Genomic DNA, 23360 nt, shown 5'->3' with positions numbered 1-23360 from the left:
GCGGCAGGCTAGGTCCTTTCCCATGAATAAGGACCTCCGGGATATGGTGTTTCAAGAGTGGCATTCGCCGGATTCTCCCTGTAAAGTGTCAAAAGCGATGTCAAGACTTTATCCGCTCCCACAGGAAGATAGAGATTCCTTTAAGGCACCCACAGTAGATGCTGTGGTGACAGCAGTTACAAAAGCCACGGCTATTCCGGTGGACGGGGGGACCGCTCTCCGTGACCCCCAGGATAGGAGGCTTGAGTCCTTTCTCAAGCAGAGTTTCGATTTGTCGGCCCTGGCCCTGCAGGCCTCGGTTTGTGGGGGGCTGGTTGCGCGGGCGTGTTTCCGATGGGCCGAGAAGCTTCTTGATGATTCGGTGGAGGTTGTGACCTCGGGGGTGCAGGAATTAGCCAAATTGGAGATGGGATCGTCTTTTTTGTCTGATGCGCTTTATGATTTGCTCCGTGCCTCAGCCAAGAATATGGCTATGCTGGTGGGGGCACGTAGGGCCCTTTGGTTGCGAGATTGGGTCGCGGACGAGGCCTCTAAAGCCAAGCTTTGTTCGCTTCCTTTTAAGGGGTCCATGCTTTTTGGTGAGGATTCGGATAAGTTGGTGCGTGGTCTCAGCGATGCCAAGGCCCCTCGTCTTCCGGATTTTCATCCCAAGGCAGCTTCCAGGGGTACTTCCTCCCGAGGTCGGTTTAAGGAGGCTCGTCGGTATAGGCCCGGGAGGACTAGTGGGTCCTTTAGAGGTCGGTTCTTCCAGCGCACCCAGTCCTTTCGTGGGAATCGGCGCAGAGGGCGTGATTTTTCCGCAGGAGGACAGGTTTCGGGGCATAATTCACAATGAAGGTGTGCGGGCCCAGTCTCTGGTTCGGGTAGGGGCTCGGCTGAGTCTGTTTTACCAGGACTGGGCCCAAATCACATCGGATCAGTGGGTTCTCGAGGTGGTGCGAGATGGATACGCTCTGGAGTTCGACAGCTCGCCTCCCGAAAGGTTCCTGGAGTCCCCTTGTCATTCGAGGCTCAAGCGGGCAGCAGTGCGGGACACTCTGGCTCGCCTGATCAGTCTGGGGGCGGTGGTACCTGTTCCCGCTGCTCAGCGCCGCTTGGGCTGCTATTCAATCTATTTTGTGGTCCCAAAGAAGGAGGATGCCTTTCGGCCTATCTTAGATCTGAAGGCAGTCAATGCAGCTCTCAGAGTCCCCTCTTTTCGCATGGAGACGTTGAGGTCGGTCATTGTCGCGGTGCAGGAAGGGGAGTTTCTCACGTCTTTGGATTTGATGGAGGCTTATCTGCACATCCCCATTCGGGCCGCTCATCAGCGTTTTCTGCGCTTTGCAGTGTTAGGGAAGCATTTTCAGTTTTGTGCTCTGCCTTTCGGATTAGCAACGGCTCCTCAAACATTTTCCAAGATCATGGTTGTAGTGGCGGCGGCCTTGCGGAAGCAGGGTATTCTGGTGCACCCGTATCTGGACGATTGGTTGATTCGGGCCAAGTCCCAGTCAAAGAGCGAGGTGGCCACTGCTCGAGTGGTTCCGTTTCTTCAGTCTCTGGGCTGGGTAGTGAACTTCGGCAAGAGTCACCTGGTGCCGTCGCAGTCGCTGGAGTATCTGGGAGTTCGTTTCGACACCAGGAACGGTCGAGTCTTCCTGCCGGGCTCTCGGATTCACAAGTTGCAGGGTCAGATTCGTCGATTTCTGGCGGAATCGGCTCCGAAGGCCCGGGAGTATCTACAAGTCCTGGGGTTGATGGCTGCCACCATAGAGGTAGTGCCATGGGCCCGGGCGCACATGCGCCAGTTGCAGTCAGCTCTTCTCAGTCGGTGGTCGCCTCTGTCTCCGGAGTTGGACATGCGCCTTCAGCTGTAGGTAATCCCGCGCCTCAGTCTCCGGTGGTGGTTAGATCCATGCAATCTGGAAAAGGGAATGCCGTTGGAGGCCCCGCAGTGGGTGGTCCTCGTCACAGACGCCAGTCTCCAGGGCTGGGGAGCTCATTGTCTCGGGCAGGTAGCTCAAGGTCGCTGGTCTCGGATAGAAGCGCAGTGGTCCATCAATTGTTTGGAAACTCGGGCCATTCGGTTGGCGCTACAGATGTTTCAGAGTCTACTGGTGTGGAAAGCAGTCCGGGTGATCTGCGACAACACCACCGCCGTGGCTTATGTCAACCGTCAGGGGGGCACAAAGAGTCAGGCGGTCGCGGAGGAGGCGGCGCTGTTGTGCCAATGGGCGGAGGTTCATCTTCTAGTGCTATCCGCGGCACATGTGGCTGGAGTAGACAACGTGGAGGCAGATTACCTAAGCAGGCATTCGCTAGACCCCGGAGAGTGGTCTCTGCATCGGTCGGTGTTCAATCGCATTGTGTCGGTCTGGGGAATTCCCATGATGGATCTCATGGCAATGGCCCGCAATGCTCAGGTTCAGAGGTTTTTCAGTCGTCGGAGGGATCCTCGAGCGGATGGCATAGATGCGCTCCTGATGCCTTGGCCTCTGGAGTTGCTGTATGTTTTTCCTCCATGGCCGTTAGTCAGTTGCGTGGTTCAGCGCATAGCTCGGCATCCCGGACAAGTGATTTTGATAGCCCCAAATTGGCCGCGTCGGCCATGGTACGGCGATCTGGTTCGGTTGGCAGTAGTGGATCCTCTGCCGTTGTCAGATGCAGTGGTGTTGTGTCAGGGACCGATAGTTATGCCAGATCAGGATCGGTTCTCGCTTACGGCCTGGCTCTTGAGAGGCACAGGTTAAGGAAGAAAGGTTTTTCGGCCAGAGTTATCGATACGATGTTGAGTTCGCGTAGGCAGTCCACTTCGTTGGCGTATGTCCGGGTCTGGAGAGTTTTTGAGCATTGGTATGCAGGTAGACAGGTTCTGCCCTTTCGAGCGTCGGTGACGGATGTATTGGAGTTTTTGCAGGATGGTATGGACAGGGGTCTGGCCTTGTCTTCCTTGAAGGTACAGGTGGCGGCTTTGTCGTGTTTTCGTGGGAAGATCCAGGGGAAGTCGTTAGCTTCTACTTCTGATGTTGTTCGGTTTTTGAAGGGTGTTAAGTTACTACGACCGCCCCGGCGATGGATGGTGCCTCCATGGGATTTGAATCTCGTTTTGGATGCTTTGGTGAGGCCGCCGTTTGAGCCCTTGGTTTCTGTTTCGGATAAGGATCTTTCCCTAAAGACGGTGTTCTTGGTGGCCATTACTTCAGCTCGGAGGGTGTCGGAACTTCAGGCATTGTCTTGTAGAGACCCCTTTTTGTCTTTTTCCAAAGAGAAGGTTTCGTTGCGCCCGGTGCCGTCCTTTTTGCCCAAGGTGGTTTCAGAGTTCCATGTGAATCAAATTATTTCCTTGCCAGTTTTGGGGCACTTGGCAGGGGATGCGGAACAGCGTCGACTGGCCAAGTTAGATGTGCGAAGAGTCTTGCGCTGTTATATTTCCAGAACTCGGCACTATAGACTTTCTGACCGTTTGTTTGTTCTTCATGGTGGGGCAAGAAAGGGCGCGGCAGCTTCCAAAGCTACGATAGCTAGATGGTTGAAGGAATCGATTGCCTCTGCTTATTTGCTGAAGGGTCGCGTGGTCCCTAAGGAGTTTTTGGCTCATTCTACCAGGGGAGTGGCGATCTCTTGGGCGGAGAGTAGTATGATTCCTCCGTTAGATATTTGTCGCGCGGCAGTTTGGTTGTCATTGCATTCCTTTGTTAAACACTATAGGATTGATGTGCATGCCAAGGAAGAGGCAGGCTTTGGGGCTGCAGTGTTGACCTCTGGCCTTCGTGGACCCCGCCCTTAGGATCTTTACTGCTTTGGAACGTCCCACGCGTCTTGACTGGTCTGAAGGGTCGTGGAGGAAGGTGAAATTAGATCTTACCTGCTAATTTTCTTTCCTCTAGACCCTCCAGACCGGTCAAGGCCCGCCCGTCTGTACTTCAGGCCAGGAGGTCTGTTTGGTCTGTTTTGTCGGTTGTTCTCTATTGGCAGCTGTTGAGTGTGGTTTCTATGGTTTCAGACTCTGGTTTTACCAGTTTTGTTGGTATGAGTCTGGTCAGGTGTGACCGTGTTTGATAGTCCACCTGTGGAAGCACACACGATAAAAGGGACACAGTGAAAGAAATGAAGAGAGTGTCCAGTTGGCAGTGACCACGTACAGGGTTTGTTCGTTGTAGTTGGTGTTTTTGTTTTCTCTGCTTTGTCAGGGTTATACTGGCTAGTGGATGTACTGCACAGGTTATATATACAGTATTCAAAAGCTCAGTGTTTCTCAGTCTCCCTCTGCTGTTAGGAGGACATAACCCACGCGTCTTGACCGGTCTGGAGGGTCTAGAGGAAAGAAAATTAGCAGGTAAGATCTAATTTCACCCTAATGCACGCGTCAAACTTTACCTACTTGAGCACACAGCTATGGAACACATTGCCGCGTAACCTAAAAACGATCTACAAACTAATTAACTTCCGCAAACTGCTGAAGACCCAACTCTTTAACAAGGCATACCACAAAGATCAACCAATGTGAACACACACAATTCCTCCACATCAGTGGCGTAGGAAGGGGGGGGGCAGTGGGGAGGTCCGTCCCGGGTGCACGCCGCCGGGGGGGGGTGTCGTCTCCGTTGGTTCCTTGCTCCCTCTGCCCCGGAACAGGTTACTTCCTGTTCCAGGGCAGAGAGAGCAAGGAACCAATGGAGCCGACGCAGCTCCCAGCGACGTGGACTCGGAGGCGGATCGGCCCTCCCGCCTGCCCCTCGCTTCTAAAGTAAGTAACAATGCGCTCCGGGGGGGAGGGGGCGCGCCGAGGGGGGGGGCGCTGTGCTGCACCCGGGGGGGGTGCGCAGCGGCGACCCGCCCCGGGTGTCAGCCGCCCTCGCTACGGCACTGCTCCACATATATTCAAAACTGTCTTATAATATCTGCTTGTTATGCTATTATCTTGCTTTATTATAATCATATTACCCAAGATTCCTCTGTAATACTAAATGTCTATTTTCTAATGTCTTCTATTTTTCAAGATGTATTGTAAGCCACATTGAGCCTGCAAAAAGGTGGGAAAATGTGGGATACAAATGCAATAAATAAACAAATAAATAAATATAGAGCAAACAGCTGAAGAGAGCTCAGGAGAGAGAACAGCAGAACCGAAAGACATCTAAGCATAAATACAGCACAACTGAAGCGAGACCTCAGGGAGAAGGAGACATCAGGATAGAAGACAGCAGCGTTCAGAGACACCCAGAGTATAAAAACAGCACAGACAGCTGAAAAGAGCCCTCAAGAAGAAGACAGAAGCATCCAGAAATACCAGAGTATGAAAACAACACAGACATCTGAAGCACAAACTCAGAAGAGAAGACAGCAACACCTGGAGACACCCAGACTTTGCATACAGCACGGACAACAGAAATAAAACTTAATGGATGACACAGCCACACGCTTGCTAAATTTTTCTACTTTCTTTATTTTTTTCAGTACATGAGTTCCCTCCTGAACTGCAGAAATGCTGTAAGGCTGGGCTCCAGGAGAGCCCCATGGGGCTATCGTGTGAGGAACGGGCAGTCCACGTCCTACTGGGGGAGTGTGTCCTTGTCTTCCTGAACTGCTGCCGAGAGGCAGAAAAGATGAGTCAGGAGGCTCGAGAGAACCTGGAACACTCCAGAGGTGAGCATCAGGAAGGTCCACCTTAAGAAATGGAATGGCGTAGCTACGTGGGGCCAGGGGGGCCTGGGCCCCCGTAGATTTGGCCCTGGCCCCCCCCCCCTCTCGCCGCCAACCTGCCGTCGCCTGCCTTTGCTGGCGGGGGACCCCAACCCCTGCCAGCCCAGGTCCTCTTCTTCTCGCTAAAGGCTTCCTTCTGTTTCTGACGTCCTGCACGTACAACGATCTGCAAGGCTTCGTTCTGTGAGGACCTGGGCTGGTGGGGTTGGGGTCCACTGCCAGCAAAGGCAGGCGACGGCGGGTTGGCGGCGGGAGGGGGGGTCGAGAGGGTCAGCGGCAGGGGGGGGCAAAGTCGGCAATGGCGAGGGGGGGGGTCGGCAGTGCCGGGGGGGGGGGGCTAAAATGTGCCCCTCATCTGGGGCTCTGGACCCCCCTCCCGCCAAAGTCTGGCTACACCCCCCATGGAAAGGGAAAGGGGATGGGATTTGATATATCCTCCTTTCTGTGGTTACAATGAAAGCAGTTTACATATTATATACAGGCATTTATTTTCTACATGGGGCACTGGAAGGGTTAAGTGACTTGGCCAGAGTCACAAGGAGCTGCAGTGGGAATCAAGCCCAGTTCTGCTGGTTCTCAAGGATGCAGCACTAACCACTAGACTACTCCTCTATATAAAATTTTGTAGTAAAACAAATCTGAAACAAACTGAAAATAGCATTCCAAATCATGGAAAGCTGCAAAAACTCCAAAATGAATCAAAACCTTTTTGCCTGAGAGAGGAGAGTGGGGTGGTACCTCCTCTGGTATTTTCAGCTGCTACAGTTTGTTGAAATCTCCTCTGGTATTTTCAGCCATTGAGCCCTCTCTCTAGAGGCTGCATTGGTGCTGTTTTGTTTCTAGAGGTAGCTGCGCATTTTGCCCGTGGAATTCTTAAGCTCTCCCTTCTCTTTCAGCTGAGGAAGAGTGTGAAGACTGCGCTGCTGATGACGTGGTGATCAGAAGTTACTTCCCAGAGAGCTGGCTGTGGGATAAGATTACTCTAGAAGAAGTAGTGGACCAAAAGTTGGGGTACTAAACAATTTTCAGCCTGTGACCTTTCTCTGTCTGCTCTCCTTTGATCTTATTTCTCAGTCTCCTTTCTTTTCAGTCTTAAAATTGTCATAGACCCTCCAATAATCAGTCCATAGTGGTCACAGTTTTAAAGCCACTGAATCGGAGCCGGATATTTATTGTCCAGGCTCTGTCTGGGCATTGGCATTTAATATCTAGGTCGGCTGTGGACCTGCCAATACTTAGTGCCAAAAGGTAGACCTGCTTTTTGTGCCATCCTATCGGTGTTGTTCAGTGGCATAGCTAGCATACTTGACACCCGGGGCTGACCTATTTTTAACACACACCCCCCCCCCCCATGAAAAAATTATTTTTAGCAATAATCTCTTCTGCCGACGATACCGGTGGCTCGGCGGGGGTGGATTGTAATAATAGTGCAGCACTGCAGCTGGAAGCAGAAGGCTCACGGCTGCACTGAAGACGGCGGTTGGCCACGAGCTGGGATGAAGAGAAGAACCAGGCACTGGGCAGCCACCTGTAGGAGACGTCACAGCTGCAGGAAGGGCGCACTGGCATGATTGGCACACAGGGTGCCGCAGGGGGAGGAAGACGTTTAGTGCAGATGGGCTGGAGGCGGAGCAAACTTCCTTGGGTGGGAGAGAGGAGCCGTACGGTGGGAGGAGACAATGCAGTGAGGGAGGCAGTGAACAGCAGCACGTGGCGGAAGTGGAAGGTGTGCGCCGGTGCCGCGGAATAACTGAGGGGAAGGGAACTCAACTTGGGGGAGGCAGGCCACTCCAAACAAGAACTGACGGCGGGACGAAGATAGGACACTGCGTGCGACACCCCCCTACCGGTTGCACCCGGGGTGGACTGCCCCCACCGCCCCGCCCTTGCTACACCACTGGTGTTGTTCGATTTGTAGGAACACTGGTGGCTGCATAACTGCTGGATCCTCCCTGACTGTACGCACGGACCACCTCAGCCCTAACCGCGCAGTGCTGAGGTGGTCGGCAAGGATATTCAGTGCTACCGTGTGGTTGCGTGCCGCTGAATATCTGGGGACAGTCCCCTGAGCGGGTTTAAGTGGGCAGGAGCCTCTCTCTGTGATTTTCCACTAAAGAGGAATTAACGATGTGCACTTTAATTCCGTTATTAAGAGTTTCGCTCCTCGAGTCTCACTCTTCAGGTTTATACGTATGTGTGATGTCTGCACAGCCCTCTGATAAAGACACGCTCGTATTCATGCTTTACGTGTTTCACTATGATGCCCGCATGAAGACCTGCTCTCCAGCTGTCCCTGCAGTATTTATATCGTACATGTGTCACTGTGTTGCCTGCAAGGGACTGATGAAGATCTGCTGTATTCTTGCTTTATACATATCGATGCAATGCTGGCATCACCCATTCTTCTTCTGTCCATGCCGTATTCATATTTTATAGGTATCACAGTGAGACCTGATGCTGATCTGCTCTTCAAGTGTGTGTGTTTGTGCATGTGCTGTGCATTTGTTTGCATATGTGCATGTGTGTGTGTGCATGCATATGTGCATTCTGAATGCATGTGTGTGTGTGTGCATGTGTGTGTACGTGTGTGCACGTACGCAGAAATCCTTGTTATCTGTGCTCAGGTAAGGAAGACCCGCTGCTCTGCTGCTGTAATGGTGAAAGTACAGTGGCAAAGCCCAGCTGTTAACTATGGATGGATTTCTGTTTTTCTGTCCCCGACCCCATCCTGTTTAGGCTCGGAAGACGTGTCTTGGAAAGCAGACCACTCCCGGACTCCATCACCACTTGGGAAGTGCTTGCTGTCAGCATCAAGACCGGCAGAGGTAACCCCCCTCTCCCCAGCCTCTGGGCTCCCATTCAAGGTTCCAGTTTAGCCCAAAGATGCTGGCCGAATCCTTGACGGCCTCACATTCTAGCTGTTGAGGTCCAGCCCAAATATACGAATGTGCTCACCTGTCGGAAAAGTCAGATTTCACGCTTTACAGACTGCTGTACTCCCACAATTTCTCTTCTCAGCAGTTCTTTCTGGGTATCGGCTCTGCTGTGGGAGCCCAGGATGGTTCCACACGTGTGTGTGTCTGTCTCTGTCTGTCAATAAGTCTGTCTCCCTCATCCACTCCTTCCAGGTCTCTGCGTCTCCAAGCCTTACAAGTTAATGGTGGCGAAAGACTTCTTCGTAGACCTCCGCCTGCCTTACTCCGTGGTCCGTAATGAACAGGTGCAGATCAGGGCTGTGCTGTACAACTATGGCAGCATTGACATCAAGGTGCGAAGAGGTTTTTAAATCCAGAGATATTATGCCGGAGTGAATGGGGTGGACTGAGGGGGAGCTGTTTATCCTGTTGTATGATTACTGTTCTACTACTACTATGACTCCTGAGACCAGGTGCCTTAGTCCTGATTTTACACCACCCCCATCTCCTCCCCCTATGCATGCAGTGGACTTAAATTAAGACAGGGATCAACCTATCTGTCCCATGTGACATCCTGAGGCCCAATAATGGCATCAGCCCTAGAAAGTATGTAAAAAAAAAAAAAAAAAAAAGAAAGAAAGAAACTAGAATCCAACACATCCTGACCTTTTATAATCTATTTCCTCTCTGCAGTATAAGAAAGAAAAACTATAATTTTTAACTTGATTTCATCCCTAACACAGAATGAAGGTTATACATTGCGCTGGGGGAATTTAGACAAGAATAAGACAGAGTGTAATATAAGCAAGGGAAGTTATTCATGTTTAAAGGGTTTGATAATAATTGGAACGTATTACTATTTCTGGGGATCATCTAGTAACGGTTAGCATGTGCTTAACCCTGCCCTGCGGCAGATGACAGGTATTATTACGTGCTAGCCATTAATAAATGACTTCTATTTGTTTCGGGAAATTTATAGTTTAAAATATTATGAGGTCGATATTCAAAAGGGTTAAAACCCCCTGAGCTGGCCATCTGGAAATATTCAGTGGCACTTAAGGGGGTGGTCACTTCTGAATATTACCTGAAACCACTTGGGCGCTGTCCAGTTAGTACCTGGGAGGTCCGTGGGCGGAGCAGGCACTTAACTGGTTAGCAGCAATATTCAGGGGCCAATGCACAAAAGTCCCCGTAAAAAACCCGTTGCTTTTAGATCCCCGAGTCTGAAATAGTGAGCGATGCTCAAAGGAAAACTCAAGCAAATGAGCTGCTTGCAATTACAGCGAGCAGCTCGGTAAGGAAAAAGCTAGCGCGTGCGCAGAGACAGTCACTCGCTAAGCTTGGATGCTATGAGCATGCCCAGAAGTGTGTGCTATGGACGCACCTCCGCGGCATTCCACGGCTACTACACATGGCTTTCATACACACATTAAGCCACCCGGGTAGTTAAAGTTTTTTTTTCTGGGGTTCCACACCAACTTTCACGCTCTGGGGAGGGGGAGGGGGTTATTGTTTATATGTGAGTGTATGAAAGGTGTGTGTGTAGCTTTTTTTCTAAAGTGTGGATGCCGTGGGTGGGCCTCAACAACATGTTTTGTTCCAAGACAACTTCTTCACACCCCTGTTACATGCGACACACACACACACACACACACACATGCAAATACTGCAGCAGACTGCTCCAAGAAGCCGCTGTCATGCTACGACAGCTCCTGGCCTGCCATTAAAATTTCCTCGTAAAAGGTAGGCGCTCCTTTCTGTGCATCGCTCGGAATGCACATTTAAATACTAATCAGCTCGTTGTAATAATTTTGCATACGATTCTCGGCTTGCTACCGCGAACGTTAAAAAATCTTGCAAAACTCCTTTGTGCATTTCTCGCTGAATACTGTGCTCGCTAATCCAGCTAGAATCGGTCAAATTTGCACGTTGCTGGCACGGTAAGTTTTGTGCATTGGGCTCTCAGATCATTAACTGGTTAAGTAAGCCGATGATGTTAGGACAGCTAAAATGTTCTCCCAACTTCCTCCACTGAGCTAACTGAGCAACGGTTTGAATATCAGACAGTACCCAGTTAACTTCTGGGTGATCGGTGACCCCAGTATTCAACGCTGGAAACCGGGCATGGCCCAGTGCCAACAATCCAGGCTTAATTCAGCCTGTGGCTGCAGTGTCGTTCCTTGGCTGGCTGCCACCCGGAGTGAATCGCCATTTCCCCCCCCCCCTGGTGCAGCGTGTCCCCCCAGCGCATCACCTCCAAGCCCCTCCCTCCGGTGCATTCTTCCTACTTGTTGGGAGCAGCCGCATGGCTGTTGGCTCCGCTGGTTTCCTGCTTCCTCTGCTATTACTTCCTGTTCCGGGGCAGAGGGAGCAGGGAACCAGCGGAGCCGACAGCCACACGGCTGCTCCCTGCACCCCTCCTGCTGCGTGCACCTAAGGCGGACTGCATCCACCACCCCGCCCTCATTACGCTACTGTGTGGCTGTCAGTGGGCTGCCAGTTTGAACACACTGAGTAATGTTACCTCAATTTTGGCGATATTGTGAAACACAGCGAAATTGTTAAGAACCCCTGATGAAGCCGTTGGTGAAACAGAGATCCCTGTTGGGAGTCATAGGTGCTGCTGTTTCCTTAAAACAGAGAATCATGGGACTTATTAATGGGCTTTGAAATTATGGAAGCTGCCGATTAATGACTGTTTTGTCACGGTAGTGATGTGAGTTTAAAGCCATGATTATGAATATGGTAGCACATTATTATTATATGAGAATGACTAAAAATGACAAATAATGAAGATGTATGTTGTGCTGGTTTAATATGAAAATAAGGGGAGTTTTTAATAGGACCCATGATTACAAAGGAGCCTTTAAGCATTAAGCAGACTCGTATAAAACTTTTTAGTAAAGTGAAGTCATTGCATGTGGCCATATGAGGTCCTTTTCTCCCCTATAACAAAGACATCTTTGATTCTTATTCCACACATATTGTTTACGGTCAGTGGGTTCAAATCACTGCCAGCCCCTGTATTTCCTGTGCTTACATGTGTCCATGGGTAGGCTTCAGGGGACCAGGGGGTCATCCTTTTTCTTGCTATGACTCTTATGGTGAAATGATTTAACTACTCAAGTGTGAGACACTCCTGATGATTTTACGGGTATATCAACAAGCCCTAAACACCTACCCTTTTCGGTAGATAATTCGATCAGTTTTGAAACTTTAAATCTAATGATCTGCCTTGGTATTGTTGGGAGAAGACCGAGGAAGGGGGACTTGACCAGAGGCAATGGCTCTCTGGTTGTGTTATTTTTGATTACATTGTTAGAATGATTTGGTAATTTCTTTGATTTGGAATGTCTGTCATTGACATCATTATTTATTTATTTGTTACATTTGTACCCCACATTTTCCCACCTATTTGCAGGCTCAAGTATGTTTTATTACTTACGAACGTTTGATCGTGACCCATGGGAAATACATGTTTAAATAAATAAATCAATGGGATCGCTTTTGTGGAATCCATTTATTTCTTTTGCGCTGTTTTATTTAGATGGTTATATCTTTGGCACAGTTCTCAACAAAGCATGAGATCAAATTAAAGTTGTCATTATCATTCCAGGTCATGGTCTTTTTTCCTTACAATGACAAAGTCTGTGCTGCAGCTGCGAAGGGTAAGCGGTACCGCATGGATGTCGTGATCCCAACAGCCTCCTCTGTCATGGTCCCCTATGTGCTGGTCCCCCTGGAGGTGGGTGTGATTAACATTGAGGTGCAAGCATTTGTGATGGGAATGTTCGTCACTGACGGTGTCAGGAAGCCGCTCCTGGTGGTGGTGAGTAACCCCGTTATTCAGTGCATGAGACCCCTCACTAGCCCCGCCCTTCATAATGTCTTTCTCCCTACTGTTTCCTATGCCATCACAGCCAGAAGGCCAGATCCAGAGGGTCTCCAAAAGCTATGTTCTGCAACCCAAGGGTGAGTCAAAATCCATTTGTGGCTAGCGAGCTTCGAGAGCCATGCGGCTGGCTTTAGAAATCTTTTACTGGTGACGGGGATTCCATGCGTATCACTTCATGATGGGGATGCAGACATTATGTATCGATTAATACCCTGTTCGGGAGCTGGGTGTCTTTCCCACGTCCCTAACTTGTCCCCGATGGGGCATTTGTCGTCTCGATCCCTGTCTCTGCATAATTATTGCTGTGCCATTCCCTGTGGCTCTAGAGAGCATTTCTGGCTAATTGTTTCAGATGGACCACAGGCATTCCAGATTTTGGGCTGGCAAAAGGAGGACCTCATCCCAGATACGGAGCCCACCAACTATTTCAGCTTTCAAGGTATGGGGTGAAACAGCTGTTAACATGTGGGCAAACGCTTTCTTGTATTTGCTTTTCTTACGTTTTGATAGACACACAATTCTGAGGACCAGAAATCGTCATAGATACAACCTACAGATACTAAATTATACCTTCATAGGTATATGAACCACAGCTCATTATTCACATTGGTTAATAGATTTGAGATCTCTATCCAATCTTTATAGACCACTCCTTACCATACGCCTTTACTTATAGACCATAGTTTTAGTTCTTTTATATGTTATTATTTTTATCTATATATGTACATTATGATGATATTTATGTGTATATATATATAATATATATATAAATATATATGTAAATGCCATTGTTTTATAAGCCTTTGTTTTTTTATATAGACACATTAATATACACATATGCAAATGTCATTCTTAGATATTGACTACTTGCTTTTATTTGATTTTATTATTTTTTTATATATGGATGTATGTTATTTATGAGATATATGTGTGTACAACTGCCATTTTTAGATGTTTTTTCCATGTGTTTCCATTAGTGTTAATACGTTTGATCTAGACATCAACAGCTGTCTCTTTCCTATAAAGTTTGATTAGTATTTATGCTTGTTGCTATGCCAATGATTTATACAATGTATATGTGCTGTATTGTCTAGGGACTCCTGAGGCAGGCCTGAGCAGCCGAAACACGACTCGTGTCGAGTCCAGTTTTTAGCAATTAAGTTTTGATGTGAACTCTTTGAGTCCATTAGAGGTTGTTGTTGTCATCATCCTTCTTGTCTCCTTCACTGTGCCTCTTTGCTTTGCTTGACCTGTGTGAAGGCTTCTTGTTCTTCTGTATTTGTCACGGCAAACCGTGAATACAAGCTGTACCTGCTTTCTAGTGCCCATGTGTGTGTCTGTGAGTGCACTGCTTGCCCTGTAGCTGCCCATCCTCTACTTGCCCTAACACTGTTTAGGGTGTGTATTTGGTAGGTGATATCCTGGGAGAGACTCTGCTGGGGACCCTGAGCAGCTCTTCCCTCGAAAACTTGATTCGTGTCCCCTCCGGCTGTCCTGAGCAAAACATGATCAAAACCTCTCCCAATGTGATCGTGACCCACTATCTGGATGACACCCGGCAGTGGCACCTCGTGGGCGTGGAGCGACGCAGTGAGGCCATCAAAAACATCAATAATGGTGAGTTGGCAAGAAAACACACTCTCACCAAGGGGGTGCAGAAAACCATAGGCTTCCGACACAGTGCAGTGGGAGGTGGGAGAGCATCTGAGCCAAAACCCAAAGCAATGGAAGCAGAAAAAATTTTTCATTTCTGATACCACTGTGGCACAAATTTTGCTTTCACTCTTTAACTATGCTATCATTCAGGGGTATAGTTATCAACATGGGCTACTGTTAAGAAGAGTTGTTTTACTGTTAACCCCCGTTATTAGTAACTAGGTCTCATTGCATAAAATAGGAGCTGTGCTAAAATAGCATGAGTTACTGGTAAAATAACCTATCTTAATGGTAGCCCACATTGATAAATTCTTCCCTTAGTGTGAAGAGTTTCAGTCTGGTAACCAGATCTGATATTGTTACATCAATAAAGCCTCATTCCACCAATAAGAGCCAACCTCTTCAGTGATGCCACAATGGCTTGATTGCCCTATATGGCTTTCTGATATTGTGATGTCATAAGGCCTCATTCCACCAATAAGAGCCAACCTCATCAGTGATGTCACAATGGCTTGATTGCCCGATACTTGGCTCACTTCTGATATTGTGATTTCATAAGGCCTCATTCCACCAATAAGAGAGAGCCAACCTCATCAGTGATGTCACAATGACTTGATTGTCCTAGGCTCACACGATTTTGATTTCTAGAGACATTTCTTTTTTATTTAAGGGCAGAAGTTATCAATGTGAGTTGCCATTAAGACGTGTTATTTTGTTTTTAACCCCAGTTATTAGTAACTAGGTCTCATTGCATAAAATGCAATCTGTGCTAAAATAGCATGAGTTTGTGTTAAAATAACACATCTTAACAGTAACCTGCGTTGATAATTCCCCCCCTTAAGGTATAAACTCTGAATCATATGTTTAACTTGAAATATTCACTTTACATTTCTGTCTTATAGGAATCACCACGCAGCTAACACACCGGAAATCTGACCATTCTTACCAAGGAAGCACCTGGTACTCTCCTGCCTTTGTTTGCTTGTTTATTTATTGGGATTTAATAACCGCCTTTATGAAGAATTCTTAGTTTGATTAATTAAGGTTGAATTTTGAATTTCTGACACAGAACTAGCTTACCAGTTAAGTTTTGGGCAAGTGGACCCTTTACCCCTCCATATCTCCCAGAAGTTTGATAGTTGAGGGTGGGTAAAATACACAGAACCATAACTATCAGCTGAAATGAAAGCAGATAGCTGAGATGAGGGAAGGGAAGAGAAGAATGGAAGAGCAAACGGGAGAGATTATTAGTCATGGGCTTATCTGAAGATATTCAGGATACGTAGGAGGAAGAAGAGAAGCCACCAAGCACAGATGCCCCATGGCCACCAACATCCACCCATCAAACCATTTACATTCACCCCCCTCTGTTAAGCTTTCACGTCCTTATTCAGTTTGTTCCTACTCCTGCTCCCACCACTCTCTACAGGAAAATGTTTTTCATATATTTCTTTTGTGGGGGGGGGGGGGAGGGTAGTTGAGGTTTTTCTGATCCTGTAATCTACCCATGCACCCTTCCCCAGCTCTGGCATGGTTACCAGGCATGGGATTTAAGCCTACCTGTTACAATGTCATTCTGATTTTTGATCAATTAATCAGTCTACCTACATGGCCCTGGCAACTCTAACTTCACTGTGTTACTTCCCCATTTAAATGAATAGAGAAAAGTGAAGGAAAGACAGGAGGATAGTCCCTTTCCCTATGCGTCCTTCTGTCTGTCCTACCCTTATCCCTTATTGGTCCTGTCTGTCCGTCCTGATTTAGATTGTAAGCTCTTTTGAGCAGGGACTGTCTTTTCTTCATGTTCAATTGTGAAGCGCTGCGTACGACTGGTAGCGCTATAGAAATGATTTATAGTAGTAGTAGTAGTAGGATTGTGAGAGGCCTCTGCAAACCATATCAGCCCTTAATATTATCCAGAATGGGATCTTGCAATCCTGCGGAGAGTCTAATTCATTCCAGAACCTTGTTTGGCTCCTAAAAAACAGTGCTTTATAACTAATGTTGGGTTAATTAGATACTAGTAAAAAAGGCCCGTTTCTGTCAGAAATGAAGTGTATGTTTGAGAGAGAGAGTGTGTGTGAGAGATGTAGAGTGTGATAGACAGAGAGTGTGTCAGAGACAGTGTATGTGATAGATAGAGAGTGAGTGAGAGTGAGTGTGCACCCCCTCCCCCTCCCTTTATGGTCTGAGGCCCCCCCTTCCACCCCCACCTTTCTGGTCTTAGGACCCCCCCACCTTTCTGGTCTTAGGACCCCCCTCACCCCCCCTGCAGCCACCCATGTCCAGCGACCCTCCTCTCCCCTGCTCCCCTCCAGCTACCCGTCCTGCAACCCTCCTCTCCCCCTGCCCCCTTGCAGCCACCCATGTCCAGCACTGACCCTCCTCTCCCCCTGCCCCCCATGCCCAGCGTCCCTGCTCTCCCCCTGCCCCCCCCCGTAGCCACCTATGTCCACCGACCCCCCCCTGCAGCCACCCATGCCCAGCGACCCTGCTCTCCCCCTGCCCCCCCTCCAGCCACCCAGGTCCAGCGACCCTGCTCTCTCACCTGCCCCTCCTTCATCCACCCAGGTTGTGTTTAACGAAATCTTCAGGGCAGGCAGGAAAGATCCACGTTCCTGCCTGCCCGCTGCTGGCGCTGGCGCTGCTGATGCTCCTCCAATGCCGGATCGCTGTTGAAAATGGCAGTCTCGCGAGACTTCTGTTGAAGTCTTGGAGGCTGCCCTTGTAAGTATCGGCGGCCATACATGGGTGGCTGGAGGGGGGGCAGGGGGAGAGCAGGGTTGCCGCTGGACATGGGTGGCTGCAAGGGGGCAGGGGGAGAGGAAGGTCTTAGGACATGGGTGGCTGGAGGGGGGCAGGGGAGAGGAGGGTCGCTGGACATGGGTGGCTGCAGGGGGGCAGGGGGAGATGTGCTTTGGGTGGGGGGAGGGGGGTGTTTGATGTGCTTGGAGGGGGTTCATGTGCTGGGGGGGCTTGGGTGATGCGCCGAGGGGGGGGGTTCTTTGTTTCCGCACTTGTAGTTTTTTGATGTGCCGCTCCCTGCCACTTGCTCCGAAGTGGCAGGGAGCGGCGCACTGACAGCTGATTCTCAGGCAGCTGTCTTGCCTTGGAATCAGCTGTGAGTGGCGTCATCCTGGCTACGGAGCCTTGCTCAGCAACTCCAGGAGCCACGGACACAGGCAGTCCCACATTAGTGGGTGGTGAGAATTATTATATAGGATAAGATTGGGTGCCAGTGTGCCAGCCCATCTGCCAATCTGAAGCTACAAAGCAGTAAATTTAAAATGAATCGAAGAAAATATTTCTTCACTCAACTGGAATTCGTTGCCAGAGAATGTGGTAAAAGCAGTTAGCTTAACGGAGTTTAAAAAAAGGTTTGAATAACTTCCTAAAAGAAAAGTCCAAAAGCCATTATTAAGATGGACTTGGGGAAAATTCGCAGCATAAAGTGTATTGTACTGTTTTGGGATCTTGCCAGGTGCTTGTAGGCCACTGTTGGAAACAGGATGCTGGACTTGATGGACCTTCAGTCTGTCCCAGTATGGCAAAACTTATGTACTTATGGCATGAACAGGCTAGGATGCAGGGATGTGTTGGGCCACTCTGGGCCTCCAGGTGATCAAGAACTTACTGCCATGTCCTCAGAAACTGATAGGGAAGTTTGGTTTCTTCTCCCTCTTCCCACCCTCCACTGTGGTGAGGCAGGTTAACCGCCTACGTGGTAAAGATCTGTGCCATGGCCAACTCCCTGGTGTTCATTGACACTGTGAAGCTGTGCGAGTCTGCACGCTGGCTGCTGATGAAGCAACAGAAACTGGATGGGCTCTTCCAGGAGGATGGTGTTGTGTACTCGAAACCAATGCAGGTACCGTTGCTTGTGTGGTGCTGTCTGTCAAGGAGTTGGCATGGCTCTTAATGGGTGTAACACATGCCCTTTGTTTTTTTGTTACACATAAAATAACCGGGGGTTTTGTTAATTGGAGGGGGGGAGTTTGGGGAAGATAGAAGTTACTATGAACCCCCAAGGAACTGTGCATCCCTCATACCACAGGACCAGGCCACGGTGGGTAGTGTTTAGCATAGAGCTGTTTGGTTTTGCAGATCAGCCAGCTTTATATATATAACGTATTCCCTTATTTATGATCTAGTAGGGCAATTAGCTAGCTTTTGTCTTCTTGGCCTTCTCAGGGACAATAGACAGGCTTGCTTAGCCCTAATAATAGGCCATAAATTTTAACAGGTGTCTGTTTGATTCAAACAGGCCCTAAACAAAACTCAGAGATTCTCAGTGAAGGACAATTATGAGTGATAAGTATTCGAGGGAGGGAGGTTGCAAAGGGCAAATGATGGATAATTGGGAAAAATACCAAAGAAGCAGAATTATGTGAAGGTGATAGAGGTCAGAGTTGAAGAATACCAGATAAGTAAGAGAAAAAATATAAGGCATTAAGTGACTGGACAAAAATTAAGCTTCAGTATTCTGGCTAAGCACATCTTGTACGAGTCAGATTCTGATAACTTCCAAAGGAAACAGAGAGAGAGAGAGAGATTTTGTTTTCCTTATACTGAAATTTGGACTGATATAAATAAGAATGCAATTTTCTGTAATTGGGATAAAAGAATTTTTATTGTAACCATTTATTTACTCTAATAAATTTTAGCATTATTATAAAAGAGAAAAACTAAGCTCTGGAGTGATTTTCCTTTGTCAGAAAGGCTTTCTTTTCTGAAGTTGTTCAGCTCCCCTCCCCCCTTTAGAGGCAAGAGGGGGTGGGCTAAACCCTGATGAAACTGGCAAGGGAAAAAGTTTTCACATACTAAATATGTCATACTAATGGAGGAAAAAGCCTCAACAGACTCCTGTACCTTAGACTCATAGGCTCATCAATTCACGGAGTGCTTGCTGTCATCATTGGGACAAGAAACCTCCACCAGTTATTGAAATATTGAAAGTTCACAAAACAAAAAAATTGATCTTTTGCAGGTGCACAGTATCTTCACACTATCTACGGCCAACAATGGCCGAAGTTTCATCTACTTCGTCAGGGTCTGTTCAACTCACTTCACTTCTATGGCTTGCCTCTGCATTTTTTTTGTTTTGTGACCTTTCAATATTTCAATAATTGGTGGAGGTTTTTTGTGCCAATGACGAAAGCAAGCACTCCGTGAATTTATGGGCCTATCAGCCTAATGTATAGGAGTCTGTTGAGGCTTTTTCCTCCATTAGTATGACATATTTAGTATGTGTAATGCAGTAAGCTACATTTTCATTTCAGCTAATCCAATAGTAGAGAGGAGTTTTGTTGTATAGCTCTTAAATTTGATCAAGGAAAAATATTTATCATAGTGTAGATACTGTAACATAGTAACACAGTAGATGACAGCAGATAAAGCCCAGCAGTCACAATCATTATCAGCTCATGATTAAACCAACTCTGAATGATTTAAAGAACGAGAAAATTATTATGGATAGAACATCATTCCTTGTCTCCAATGAGACTTAAAACCTGCTGCAGCCTGGCTCACCTCTCTCCTTTGGGCTGGAAGTGAATGTAACCCGCGCTCTCCTCTCTGGATGAGACATATCCCTTCTACAAGGATTTTTTCAGCTAGAAGAGCCATCAGGACGAGAGCCAAATGGGAAGGTGTTGGCTCCCTGATGAGAGCTGGATAGGAAATACTGAGCAAGGTCATGTGCTATGGATGCCAGATGTGTCATAGCTTGAGGGAGCATGCTGAAGAAAGAGGACCTGTAGGATGTATCCCTGATGAAAACAGATGGAAGGAGTCAGGGAAGAGCCCATTGGCTCTCAAATAAGGAAGAAGGGAGAAGACAGGGTGTAAAAGATGGGTCCCTGATGAGAACCAGATAAAGACAGGGGACATGTGACATTCAGATGACCTCATCATATTCTTCAGAGTAGCAGATTTCAAGGTCCATATGATGCCCATCTGCTCCTCCCTAAAGCAGAAATTGCGGGTGCTGGGCAAATGTTTACACATGTTACTGACATTTTTTTTCTCTATTTTCACATCTCCCTCCCTCCAGGGTGGGTACCCAGGATCGGAGCAGGATGCCTCCCTCACTGCCTTTGTGCTGATAGCTCTGAAGGAAGTGGAGCCCATCTGTGGAAACCAAATCGAGGTAACGGAATGCTCCCTCCCCCATCCTCTATCCGTGCCCTTCTGCACTTCAAGTCTAAAAGTAACCTTAAGTGTCCAGGTGACACCACCTGCTTTCCCCATCCACCATGAACAGCTCTCACTGCACCACCCCCCACCTGTGATTTGCTGCAGATCTGATGAGGTGACAGTGAGGAGGTTAATTGGGAGTGACTCCCCCCCCCCCCCCCCCCACCCCCCGAAGATCTAGTCCTGGGGTTTCCTCCATGGCTACTTGACTTGTTATTTTTTTATTCTCCTTTTTCTTTCGTCTTTTGGAGGAGTAGCCTAGTGGTTAGTGCAGCGGACTTTGATCCTGGGCAAGTCACTTAACCCTCCATTGCCCCAGGTACAAATAAGGGCCTGTATATACTATCAGGGGCATTATTGAAAGAGAAGGGCGCCCATCTTCCGAGACAAATCAGGAGATGGGCGTCCTTCTCTCAGGGTCGCCCAAATCGGCATAATCGAAAGCCAATTTTGGGCGCCCTCAACTGCAGTCCATCGCAGGGACGACCAAAGTTCACGGGGGCATGTTGGAGGCGTAGCAAAGGCAGTACTGGGGCGTGCTTAAGAGATGGGCGTCCTCAGCCGATAATGGAAAAAAGAAGGGCGTCCCTGACGAGCATTTGGTCGACTTTACTTGGTCAATTTTTTTTTCACGACCAAACCTCAAAAAGGTGTGCCAAACTGACCAGATGACTACCGGAAGGAATCGGGGATGACCTCCCCTTACTCCCCTAGTGGTCACCAACCCCCTCCCACCCTAAAATATATTTTTTAATTTTTTGCCAGCCTCTATGCCAGCCTCAAATGTCATACCCAGCTCCATGACAGCAGTATGCAGGTCCCTGGAGCAGTTTTATTGGGTGCACCACAAACCCACTGTACCCACATCTAGGTGCCCCCTTCATCCCTAAGGGCTATGGTAGTGTTGTACAGTTGTGGGGAGTGGGTTTTGGGGGGGCTCAGCAGCTGGGAGCAATTTGTGAAGTACACTGCAGTGCCCCCTAGGGTGCCCGGTTGATGTTCTGGCATGTCAGGGGGATCAGTGCACTACGAATGCTGGCTCCTCCCATGATCAAATGCATTGGATTTGGTCGTTTTTGAAATAGGCGTCCTCAGTTTCCATTATGGCCGAAAACCGGGGACAACCATCTCTAAGGTCAACCATCTTAAAATTTAGGTCAACCATGTCTAAGGTCGACCTAAATGTTGAGATTTGGGCATCCCCGACCGTATTATCGAAACGAAAGATGGACGCCCATCTTGTTTCGATAATACGGGTTTCCCCGCCCCTTCGCCGGGGCGTCCTTAGAGATAGGCGCCCTTAGACATGGTTGTCCCCGTTCGATTATGCCCCTCTATATAATCCACTTTGAATGTAGTTGCAAAAACCACAAAAAGGCAGTATATCAAGTCCCTTTCCCTCCTCAGACTATGGCAAATGTGATGAAAAAAGCTGAGACTTACCTGCAGAAGCGCTTGCCCCAGCTGTCTAAAACTTACAGTGTGGTGATTTCGTCCTATGCCCTGGCATTGATGGGCAATTCTGAAGCTGACAGTGTGATCGACAACTTCAAGTTCCCAAGTGAGTTCAAACCCTGCATGGAGAGAGCACAAGATAATAGATCTTAAAATTTCAGGATGTGTTTTGTGCCTGAGAAAAAAACACTCCCTGACCATGGCTATCCATTGCCACTCAGCAGTACTCTGAACATGGAGGGAGATTACCCAGGCATTACAAGGAAGGAATATCTCTTTTTCCTTTAAATAGGTGGAAAGAGATTGTTTCCCTGTAATGGAAAAAAAATTCCCTCTCCCTTCCCGGTCATCTTTTTGAAATATCCCTGGCCTTTTCCTTACAGGTAAACCTGCTTGGGTTGTGAACCGGGAGCCATTCTCCGAGTACACTATGGAGGCTACCGCCTATGCCCTGCTCCAGAAACTAGCAGTCGGCAAGTTCAAGGAGACCCACAAGATAGCTGAGTGGCTGGTGGAAAGGAGACAGTTTGGAGGGGGGTTTGGAAACACACAGGTGAGCAGGATGTTTTCTTGTGACTCCTGGGCTATGAAATGGGAGTCTGAGGTCACTTCCGTCAAACACATATGGGAGCAGGCCAGACCCCGAGCACTTTTGTAGCACTTGGATGAGTAGAGAGAATGACCGACTGACGTGATTGTTTTTAACAGAATTATAATTGTTGTCTGCTGCCTTTAATATGTAGAACACAGTTATCGTCATGCAAGCCTTGGCGAAGTACAAGACCTCCCTGTCCGTGGCAAACGAGATCAACCTGCACATCAACATGTTGATAGATGGAAGAAGCCGACCCAACTTCATCATCATAACTAAGAACGATGCGTACCTAGAGAGGACGGACCAGGTTAGAAAAGGGGAGAAGTGTTATCAACCTCAGCAGAAAGAGAGGTGGTGTCTGACTGCCAAAGCGCCCTGTGGGTTGCACTCTGCCCTAGTAGTGCTGGATTTTGTTTTGTTCTGCCTCCCTACTTGCCCCTACCCACCTTGTGAGCTTCTGGGCAGAGGTGATGGGGGGAGCAGAGGTACAAGGAAAGGATGAGAACAGAGTGGCCTTCTCATACCATTGGCCCAGCTGCCTGATGATGTCACCAGCCATTCTCACCTGCCACCCCTGAATTGTGACAACACTGTCCCTTTTATTAGTGCTGTGCCGCTGCTATTGGCTGCTGCAGTTGTGATGTCACCACTTCCCATCTGAGCCGCTATTGGTTGGCAAACACACTTATGTAGGCAAATGAGCATCTCCTCCTCCCCCACCATCTCCATCACCATCAGCAATGGAAACCTGGGGTCGGAGATCACTCTGTGGTCCCAGCTGTGAGATACCATCTGAAACAGTATTTGCACTGAGGCAATTTTAGATGGGTTTTTTAATATAGTCTTTTAATCTTTTTTTTTTTTTTTTAAGATTTCTGCTGCCAAAAACGTTAACATAACCGTGACAGGGACAGGAATGGGCACCTTGACTGTAAGTAAATGAAACATTCCTTGTCATCCACAGCGG

The 23360-nt window shown here is 48.3% G+C and overlaps 1 protein-coding gene across 2 annotated transcripts in view; it reads left to right on the top strand.

Annotated features, from left to right (window-relative positions):
- Nucleotides 1-23360, top strand: part of LOC115466075 (complement C3-like) — a 65403-nt gene that overhangs the window by 25142 nt on the left and 16901 nt on the right. For both annotated transcript variants that reach the window (XM_030197088.1, XM_030197090.1), the window contains exons 17-31: nt 5437-5625; nt 6579-6693; nt 8419-8507; nt 8811-8950; nt 12214-12426; nt 12518-12569; nt 12845-12931; nt 13906-14109; nt 15051-15108; nt 17857-18016; nt 20201-20296; nt 21751-21904; nt 22182-22351; nt 22542-22700; nt 23265-23324. In XM_030197088.1, coding sequence (XP_030052948.1) covers nt 5437-5625; nt 6579-6693; nt 8419-8507; nt 8811-8950; nt 12214-12426; nt 12518-12569; nt 12845-12931; nt 13906-14109; nt 15051-15108; nt 17857-18016; nt 20201-20296; nt 21751-21904; nt 22182-22351; nt 22542-22700; nt 23265-23324 — 1946 coding nt within the window. The remainder of the gene's footprint in view (nt 1-5436; nt 5626-6578; nt 6694-8418; nt 8508-8810; nt 8951-12213; nt 12427-12517; nt 12570-12844; nt 12932-13905; nt 14110-15050; nt 15109-17856; nt 18017-20200; nt 20297-21750; nt 21905-22181; nt 22352-22541; nt 22701-23264; nt 23325-23360) is intronic.

Source organism: Microcaecilia unicolor, chromosome 3 (assembly GCF_901765095.1).
Source record: "Microcaecilia unicolor chromosome 3, aMicUni1.1, whole genome shotgun sequence".
Lineage (NCBI taxonomy): Eukaryota > Metazoa > Chordata > Amphibia > Gymnophiona > Siphonopidae > Microcaecilia > Microcaecilia unicolor.
This window is presented reverse-complemented; position numbering and strand designations above follow the sequence as displayed.